The following is a 10,405-nucleotide window of genomic DNA, read 5'->3' as shown; positions in this document are numbered from 1 at the left end:
CAACAAAATAAAGAAGATAACCAGCAATGATTTGACAAAGGATGCATGTGGGGGAAGTCATGAAATTTTATTGAAAATGTTAAACAGACTCGGCGCCTATGGCTCAACTGGCTAAGGCACCAGCCACATACACCTGAGCTGGCGGGTTGGAATCCAGCCCGGCCCGCCAAACAAAGACGGCTGCAACCAAAAAAAATAGCGGGGCGCTGTGGCAGGCGCCGGTAGTGCCAGAGGCAGGAGAGTCGCTTGAGCCCAGGAGTTGGAGGTTGCTGTGAGCTGTGATGCCACAGCACTTGCCCAAGGCAACAGCTAGAGGTTCTGTCTCCAAAAAAAAGAATGCACACAAAGAAAAGTTAAATCTCTCCTACTCTAGACCTCAGTCCCCTTTCTCAGGGAAATCCTAGTAACAATTCTCCTCCTCAAGAAGGAGTTTCCATTTTAATATAAAAAACATGTATGTACATACACAAAAACAATGCATGTTTTAAAAACCACAAACAGTAGCATACAATACACATAATTCTATGCCTTATAAAGTTTTATTTTAGTAGCCCATTTTAATACAGTGAGTATGTCTACAAATTACAGTATTGTGGATTTTTATGCTTTACATAGGGGGATTCTTTCAAGTTCCTTTGGTTCTTATCAAAAAATCTTTAACTTTACATTCCTCAGTATTATTTACACAAAGAATGATGGCTTGGGCAAGGCTAAACAGGTTCAAGTCCCTAATCTTAAACGTCTCAAGATTGGATCTTGAGAAATACTGAGGACAGGGTCAATGCAAAACTCTGCCCTGGTGGCATAACCCTTGTGATCAACTCAGCACTACCTCCTTCTACCAGACAGGATATGTAGGCAGTACCAGTCTAATCTCGGTATGACCCGCACCTCCAACTGCTTTATCATGGAACTAATCAGAGTTGACTTTTAAAGAGAAGGATCCAAACAAGTTGGATTTAAAGAGGCAGCAAAGTGGCTTTACTACATGATTCTAATATAGATTAACTGGGGTGCCAGAAGGTACGAGAAGCCAAATACAAAAAAGTGACATGAATGGATGACAGGCAAATTTCATTTGATTATTTTCAGGGGAGAAGCATTACACAGAAAAATCAACATAGTTATATTACGCGACATAAGAATAAAAAAATCCACACGGATACGCAAAATGAAACAGGCAGGCCAAAGACACGTGTGCAATGGCCGGACAGGCCACGCCCGCGGGACACGAGGGTGTTGGTCACTCCCCTTGGTTACCCAGGGTCCTAGAGCGGGAACCGGAGAGCCAGGCTCCCTCGCAAAGGCTGCATTTTCGCTGATCTGCTTCCTAGTTGTCACCCCGGATAATCAGCATAACCTGGGATTTGGGAAGCGTGAACTCTAGGCCCGGTTGGCAGCCCCGGTGACTGCGGGTGGCGCTTCCTTGCGCACAGGGCGTGGGGCTCTTTCAGGCTGTTCACGCGGCGGCCAGAGGTACTAAGATGGTGTCCATTGGGCGCCCTGGGACGGATTCCAGAGGGGTTCGAAGGCCCCAACAACCGAGAGCCAGGGCAACCCAGTCCCTTGTCTGGCACCAGGAGGCTGGTGGAGAGGCCGTAAGTGCTGAGCTCCAACGGCCAAAGCACAGCCAAGTACGCCATGAGAACAAGCAAATATTGGCGTACTGAAAGCCGAAAGGGCGGGTAGGCGGGCCTGGCTTACGGTCACCCTCTCGCGACATCTAAGAAGCGTCGCAAAGCTAGCGCGTGTTCTAGTCTTTCACCTTCAGGCATCCTCCTCAGTATGTGGGAAGCGAGTGATGGACAGTTATCTCAGCCTATCAACTTCCTTATCAACACCCAATCAGATTCAAACTTCTTTCAGCCGCTAGAGGAATAGGAAGAAGGGGGTCGAAACAGCGAGCTCTTCCACTCTCGCGAGATTGCTGTGAGCCGGCCTCTTAGGAAAAAACGCCAGAACGGACGGCCCAACTTCCCAAATAGTGGATTAAAGGACGGGGTCACAAACCAATGAAAAGGATGCGGAGGTGGGATTGCTGCTTTCACTGCGCATGAAGTACCGTTACAGAGCACACTTTTTATCCAATCAACGCCTCCAGAGTTTGGGTCAGGTGACCGAAGAGTGCGAGGGGCGGGGCTACAGCCTGGCGCGAGAAACCGTTAAGATAGACAACGAATATAACCAATGAGGTACTCTGACTAGAGCGTTGGGAACCCAATAACAGTGGTTGGGCGGGCGCCTTCCCTGAGCGCGGGGAGCTGTAAAGACAGACAAATGGTTTTCCCAATAAGACTGTAGAAGAGAGAGCTAATTGACCAATGAGGACTACGGGGCGGGATGCTTTGCCGCGGCGGAGTCCAAGATGGCGGCGTGCGGTTCCGCTGTGTGAAACGAGCGCGGGCCGGCGGGTTAATCAGCTCCGCGGAGACGACCTCCGACGACCCGCAACAATGAAGGGAAAAGAGCGCTCGCCAGTCAAGGCCAAACGCTCCCGTGGTGGTGAGGACTCGACTTCCCGTGGGGAGCGGAGCAAGAAGTTAGGGGGCTCTGGTGGTAGCAATGGGAGCAGCAGCGGAAAGACCGAAAGCGGCGGCGGGTCGCGGCGGAGTCTTCATCTGGATAAGTCCAGCAGCCGAGGGGGCAGCCGCGAGTATGACACTGGTGGGGGCAGCTCCAGTAGCCGCTTGCATAGTTACGGCTCCCCGAGCACCAAAAATTCCTCGGGCGGGGGCGAGTCGCGCAGCAGCTCCCGGGGTGGAGGCGGGGAGTCACGTTTTTCTGGGGCCGCCTCCTCAGCTCCTGGTGGCGGGGATGGCGGGGAATACAAGACCCTGAAAATAAGCGAGTTAGGCTCCCAGCTGAGTGACGAGGCGGTGGAAGACGGACTGTTTCACGAGTTCAAACGCTTCGGTGATGTGAGTGTCAAAATCAGCCATCTCTCGGGTTCTGGCAGCGGGGATGAGAGGGTAGCCTTTGTGAACTTCCGGCGGCCAGAGGACGCGCGGGCGGCCAAGCATGCCAGAGGCCGCTTGGTGCTCTATGACCGGCCTTTGAAGATAGAAGCAGTGTATGTGAGCCGGCGCCGCAGCCGCTCCCCTTTAGACAAAGATACTTACCCTCCGTCAGCGAGCGTGGTCGGAGCCTCTGTAGGTGGTCACCGGCACCCTCCTGGTGGTGGTGGAGGCCAGAGATCACTTTCCCCTGGTGGCGCTGCCTTGGGATATAGAGACTACCGGTTGCAGCAGTTGGCTCTTGGCCGTCTGCCCCCTCCTCCTCCACCACCATTGCCCCGAGAGCTAGAGGGAGAACGAGACTACCCGTTCTATGAGAGAGTGCGCCCAGCGTACAGTCTTGAGCCAAGGGTGGGAGCTGGAGCAGGTGCTGCTCCTTTCAGAGAAGTGGATGAGATTTCACCCGAGGATGATCAGCGAGCTAACCGGACTCTTTTCTTGGGCAACCTAGACATCACTGTGACAGAGAGTGATCTAAGGAGGGCTTTTGATCGTTTTGGAGTCATCACAGAAGTAGACATCAAGAGGCCTTCTCGTGGCCAGACCAGTACTTATGGCTTTCTCAAATTTGAGAACCTAGATATGTCTCACCGGGCCAAACTAGCAATGTCTGGCAAAATTATAATTCGAAATCCTATCAAAATTGGTTATGGGAAAGCTACACCCACCACCCGCCTCTGGGTAGGTGGCTTGGGACCTTGGGTGCCTCTTGCTGCCCTGGCACGAGAGTTTGACCGGTTTGGCACCATACGCACCATAGACTACCGAAAAGGTGATAGCTGGGCATATATTCAGTATGAAAGCCTGGATGCAGCTCATGCTGCTTGGACCCATATGCGGGGCTTCCCACTTGGTGGCCCAGATCGACGCCTTAGAGTAGACTTTGCAGATACAGAACATCGTTACCAGCAGCAGTATTTGCAGCCTCTGCCTTTGACTCATTATGAACTGGTGACAGATGCTTTTGGACATCGGGCACCTGATCCCTTGAGGGGTGCTCGGGAGAGGACACCACCTTTACTATACAGAGATCGTGATAGGGACCTTTATCCTGACTCTGATTGGGTGCCACCCCCACCCCCAGTCCGAGAACGCAGCACTCGGACTGCTGCTACTGCCGTGCCTGCTTATGAGCCGCTAGATAGCCTAGATCGCAGGCGGGATGGCTGGTCCTTGGACCGGGATAGAGGTGATCGGGATCTGCCCAGCAGCAGAGACCAACCTAGGAAACGAAGGCTGCCTGAGGAGAGTGGAGGACGGCATCTGGATAGGTCCCCTGAAAGTGACCGCCCACGAAAACGTCACTGCGTTCCTTCTCCTGATCGCAGTCCAGAATTGAGCAGTAGCCGGGATCGTTACAACAGTGATAATGATCGGTCTTCCCGTCTTCTTCTCCTGGAAAGGCCCTCTCCAATCAGAGACCGGCGAAGTAGTTTGGAGAAGAGCCAGGGTGACAAGCGAGACCGGAAAAACTCTGCATCAGCTGAACGGGATAGGAAGCACCGGACAGCTGCTCCCACTGAGGGGAAAAGCCCTCTGAAAAAAGAAGACCGGTCTGATGGGAGTGCACCTACCACCAGCACTGCTTCATCGAAGCTGAAGTCCCCTTCCCAGAAGCAGGATGGGGGGACAACCACTGCAGCAGCAGCAGCAGCCTCTCCTAAACTCTGTTTGGCCTGGCAAGGCATGCTTCTACTGAAGAACAGCAACTTTCCTTCTAACATGCATCTGTTGCAGGGTGACCTCCAAGTGGCTAGTAGTCTTCTTGTGGAGGGTTCAACTGGAGGCAAAGTGGCCCAGCTCAAGATTACTCAGCGTCTTCGCTTGGACCAGCCCAAGTTAGATGAAGTAACTCGGCGCATCAAAGTGGCAGGGCCCAATGGTTATGCCATTCTTCTAGCTGTGCCTGGAAGTTCTGACAGCCGGTCTTCTTCTTCCTCGGCTACATCAGACACTGCCACCTCTACCCAGAGGCCACTTAGGAACCTTGTGTCCTATTTAAAGCAAAAGCAGGCAGCCGGGGTGATCAGCCTCCCTGTGGGGGGCAACAAAGACAAGGAAAACACCGGAGTCCTTCATGCCTTCCCACCCTGTGAGTTCTCCCAGCAGTTCCTGGATTCCCCTGCCAAGGCACTGGCCAAATCTGAAGAAGATTACCTGGTCATGATCATTGTCCGTGGTGCGTCCTAAAGTCCATGTGTAACTTGTATTTACTACTTTGACATGGTTCCTGTTTTGTGATATGTAATGGGATACAGCATCAGATGAAATTTTCTTTTTAGTTGTTTAGTTGTAGCTTTTCCTTTTTTATATTTTTATAAACCTCTTTAAAATAGCAGTCATGGCAGTTTAGGTATTAAGTGAAATGGATGCCTTGAAGGTAACAGGCAGATGGATTTGGTTTAATTAGGAGCAAATTAATTAGGAATTATCCATCCTTATGAATAACTATTTTCTTCTTTTTCTTCAGTATTTTTTTAACTTGAGCTTAAAAAAAAAAATCCTCAAAGATACAAAACTGAAATTTTGAAAACAATTTTGAGAAAAGAGTCCACTGTGTAAAGATGATGATGTCTATCTAAAAATGGCTTAATTGGTGTGTAGGTAAATAATTCTTGTACCAGAAATACGTGACTAAAATTTGATCAGGGATTTCAAAAGCATATGCTGGTAAATTGTATAGCAGTATAATTATTTTAATCAGGTATTTGAGTATTTCTCTTAAGATACACAGTTTATTCCCAGAGAGTTTGCTTTAACATGCATTTTTATTATCATTAGTTCTTGAGTTCTGTATCCCATATATACACTTTTGGTTTGTAGCTGTAACTGTTCAGTAAAAATTGAGGACAGTGTTACAAACCATATATGTCTTATGCAAGAAGTGAGTAGGTGCTTTCAGAATTCTTTGGTCAGTTATTCATGTGTGGTGGTGTTTTTACTGACTTTTTCAGAGAGGTACAGCGGGTATAGTTCTCATTTAATTGTGCATTTTTCAAAACTAAGTGTTCTTTATCAAAGATGAGTTTTTGGTTTTGTATCCATTCAAATTTCTGGTTTCAATAATAGAAAGAAGAGTTGTCTGCAGGCATATAAGTCATATTTTGTTTCAGTGGGCATTAATCAGCCATATCTGGATTGCAGAATTTTTTAAATTCATAAAAAGCCTTTGATATGCTCTTTAACATTTTGTTTGTATTTTTATATCTAAATGGTAATGGTGACATTAGATTATTGGAAACATTTTGAATATCTTTGAAATCTCATATTTAGACTGGTGTTCAGACAGAAAATTGAAATGTCAGTATAAGAAAGCCTTTCTTTTTTTATTGTTTTCTCCAACACCTGGAATTAATACAAGATCATTTAACCCACCTTCAAAGTTTTTTTCCAAAGCTGAGGTTGATAATGCCTTTGGTTCTCAGCAAGGGCTTTTGCAGTTTAACGTGGTGGATCATTTTTTACCCTTCCACCCCGACTCTTATTTTGTCAGGTCATTGGTGTATTTTTTCTCCCTTGGGGTGTGTGTGTGTGTCTGTCTGTCTTTCTTTCTCTCTCTCTCTCTCTCTCTCTCTCTGACACAGACACACATACACACACAAGCACACACCGTACCTTGATCTCCCTTGATTTAAATACTGAGGACTTCACCTAAGGCCCTTTGGTATTTAATTATGTTAGGACCTTCTGGATCATGGTCATGTTTCTATTATGTGAAAGTGACTTATTCAAAGCCTGGCAGAACCCAACTGTTTTCTTTCTGTTATCAAAGCTGGTAGTTTTGAAATAGCACCAATAATAACCCAGGGAAATGTCATGTAATTTTTATTTTCCATTATGACAGGTGTCTACTGCATGTCAGCACAAAAGCTTCATCACTGCTGTGTCATCCCTTTAGGCTTCCACTGTGCATTTATAAGTTTGGAGGTTTTTGTGTGGGGGGGTTTGTTTTTAAACTGGAAAAGCTAGCCATTTTGAGAGAAAGTACTAGGCTGTGAGCACAAAGATCCTGGATATGCCTGTAAGGGAAAATACCTGAAATCCTATAATTAAGACTTGATGCTTTTTGCTTTCAGAAAGCAGTGCTTGGCATAGAGACACCTGTTCAGAAACTAATGCAAATGTGAAGTCTAAAATATACATGGGGTCAAAGTACAATTTGTTACTAGATACATTTTTCCAGTTTAAATAATTTCACTAAACATTAACTTTTGAATATCTTTTGATAAGATGGTTGGACAAATGATTTTGCTCTTTGGGAGAGTGAAGTCCATGACATCTAATTTTACTATAATCCAAACTCTGGGTTTTCCTCTTTTTTTTTTTTTTTAAGTTGGTGTGACAGCTTACTGAAGAGTACTGTGGTTTTTGCTCCATGTTTGTTTGAATCCTTATCTGACATTGCTGCATTTGTTAGATCTGGGCAGTTTGTGCCTCGGTGTTTTTGAAACAATGGCTTGATACCATTTCTAAATGTATGTATTACAAAAACAACTAATTATGTTCAGTTTGGTGCTTACCTACAGAGTGCCATCATCCAGCTGAATCTCTTCTATTGCCCATTCTATTGTTTGGGTTCACAAAACTCATAAAGTATGTACTTAAACCTTCAGAATTTGAGTGAAAGCAAAAGTCTAAAACTGGTTCTAATTCTTAAAGCCAGAATTTGTTAATTCCAATACTGGGTGTTTTTTGTAACAACCAATTTTTCTGTTTTTTCCCTTTAATTATTTTAATGTAGTTGATTTTTCTGGAATGTAGTTAAAGTGAACGGGAAGAAAATATTTTTAGTCCATCATTTAATGACTTATTAAGTATTACTAGTAAAAATAAGATAAGACTTTCAGATCACAACTTGAAAGTTTATGGAAAATTAAGCAATTACTCAGCACCTAGCCAATAGTTGTATTTAATTTTTTGGTATTTTTTTTATTGTAATTAATACTCCTATAAAGAATTTTTCACACAAAAGTTTAAATTCCTGGTTTAAGATGTGTACTTTGACCCTCAACTGAAGAGTGGGTAGAGGTTTTCTGTAAGGATTACATCTTAAAATGTCCATCCTCTGGCTGGTAAAAGTTTTTGTCACATTTTGAAGGTAAAATATATTCTGTCCCTTCTTGACTCTTAGATCATTTGTGGCAAGGTAGTGAAAGTCAAATACTTGGTTCGAGTCAGACATTGCTTAGGTTCATTTAAGAACTCTGTTATGAGCAGGTTTTCATTGACACTGCTTTTTTTTTTTTTTTAAATTTAAATCCACTTTAGATAGTGAAATTGCTCATTATGCAGGTACAGCTTGAACTGCAGTTTGGGTCCATACAGGAACCATTCACCAAAAACTCTGTGGTATACAGAATTAGGAAATCCTCTTGAGAAGAGGGCCTTAATAACCTTTTATGTGAAAAAAAAAATCTCTGGAAAGAATTTCTGGACTTTTTTTTTCTGTCTCTGCCACAGTGTTTGGTTTTGACATAGGAGTTAGGTATGAGAACAAGAAGAGATGAGAAGAGGAGCTGACCCTGTTATAATGGTTATAGTGATGTCCCTCAAGGGAGAAAATGGTTTCAGGTAACCACAGTGAAATGTTAAGCTTAATGAAGAGTTTTATATGAATGATCTAAACAGAGTTGAAAAGTGAGAGTCCTGAGGTGTTCTTTGGGTGTTTAGCAATTGTATGGGTATTTTCTTAAAATGATGGCTGCTGTCCTTGGTAACAGATGAAGGTGGATTTTTAAATGGCTTTGTATCTTGACCCCTTTTTATAATAATGGAGTAGTCTGTGTTGCTCTATATAAATTACAGAATGAAAATAGATGGGGTAAAAGTTTGACCGAACTTCACTCTTCTATGATTTCACTTTTTAAGTTATATTTAGAATACATTGATTACAAACTGATTGTGAACTTGCTTTTTTCCTGAAATTTTTTGACATTTTACTCAGTTAAATGAGTATAAAGGATATTTTCAGTCCTATAATCCTCAATTGCAGTCTTAAAAAAAAAACAACACCCTGTTCTGCTTGTTGTTTATCATATAGTAAATTCATTTGAAGGTTTCTGCCAGTGGGTATTATTGGTGCTTTTTGAAGTTGAGGTGAACTATCCAGGAAGGTCTTGTTAATGTTATGTTCATCTAAAATGGCATAGGGGAAATATATATATTTTTAATATTGTAAACATTTGTACTGAATAACCTTTTTTTCCCCCCCTGCAAGCAAAACTGGTGAACAGCGGATGAAGATATGGAATTCAAAGTTCTAATGGACCTTTTTGAAGAGAAGTTGTGGCTTATGTGGAGTTACATGGGCCTCTGATGGAAGAAAGCTAATCTGTTTAGTATTTGTGCATTTTACTAAAATGGCAGCTTAAAGTTGTGTATCTGCTATTGTGATGCCAATGCCGGTGTTTTAAGTGGAAAAAAATGACCTCTTTGCTTTGTGCTGTGTACACAAGATTTCTGGAAAGTAAAGAAAAACCCTTTTTATGGCTCACACAGCTTAAAAGTAGCTGTCACTCAAACGTGCGCTCACAGTTGAGCTGCTTTTGTTTTATTCTAAATAAATTGTTTCTTTTGAGGAAAATGTTTTTCTGCCTGGAAGTGAATTGACGGCAAACCTTTGACCCCTTTGTTTGCAGCTGAGGGGGTACTTGCTGCTGCTCAGATCTTGTATGTCTTGAGCAAGAAGCAGGGAGACCATCAATTTCATTTTGACTATCAAGGTGTATCAATTCTGAAGGATCACTAGTGTTACTGTGACCCCCTTTGTTTGCAGTGAAGGGGATCATTTGCTTCTCTGTCCTCAACGTGATGAGGAAATGGTGCTGTTTGCTGGCACACAAGAAGCCGGGGCAAGCACCCTATGCCTCACCACAGTGCACGAGTCGGGGGCTTTGCTGGTTTGAAGAGCCGGAGTTGCTGAAATTTAAGTTTTGATTTATTTTGTTCACCCATCACGTTTGGCCTTAGTTTCATTTTTAATTTGAAGAAAAGTTTGAAATTGCTTTATCTTGCACTTAACATTTGCACCAAATTGCCAAAAGAAGGAGAAATGCTCCGTTTGCCTTTTAAATGTTAATGATGTTAATAAAGCCTTTCCTGACACATTTGAGGAGCTCCTCCATCTCCAGGGGCTTCTTACCAGAGTTATGCAGTGATGGGTTTAGTTCTGAATGGATGAAGAGTTCCTGAGAGCTAGCGTTTGTAATTAGAACCGTTACTTGGTATCTGTGCCTTATTTGACCTGTGGTTCCACATGCCTTGGATGTGCATGCACCGTGACGGTTTCATAGGTACGAACGCACACTCAGGCCCAGTCACTTCGGTTGGTAGTACAGATTGTGAGGAAAAAAATGGAGGCATCCTTAAGGAGGAAAAGTATTTGCCTTTAG

The 10,405-nt window shown here is 44.0% G+C and overlaps 1 protein-coding gene across 1 annotated transcript; it reads left to right on the top strand.

Moving 5' to 3' along the window:
• The first annotated feature begins 1,441 nt into the window (after positions 1 to 1,441).
• Positions 1,442 to 10,120, top strand: RBM15 (RNA binding motif protein 15). Its single transcript, XM_003784044.3, has 2 exons — positions 1,442 to 5,193; positions 9,232 to 10,120. The coding sequence occupies exons 1-2, from the start codon at positions 2,322 to 2,324 to the stop codon at positions 9,252 to 9,254; spliced, it is 2,895 nt and encodes a 964-aa protein (XP_003784092.1). The 5' UTR covers positions 1,442 to 2,321; the 3' UTR covers positions 9,255 to 10,120.
• Positions 10,121 to 10,405: the final 285 nt, after the last annotated feature.

The sequence above is a fragment of the Otolemur garnettii genome, unplaced genomic scaffold (assembly GCF_000181295.1).
Source record: "Otolemur garnettii isolate 467f Iridium unplaced genomic scaffold, OtoGar3 scaffold00010, whole genome shotgun sequence".
NCBI lineage: Eukaryota > Metazoa > Chordata > Mammalia > Primates > Galagidae > Otolemur > Otolemur garnettii.
This window is presented reverse-complemented; position numbering and strand designations above follow the sequence as displayed.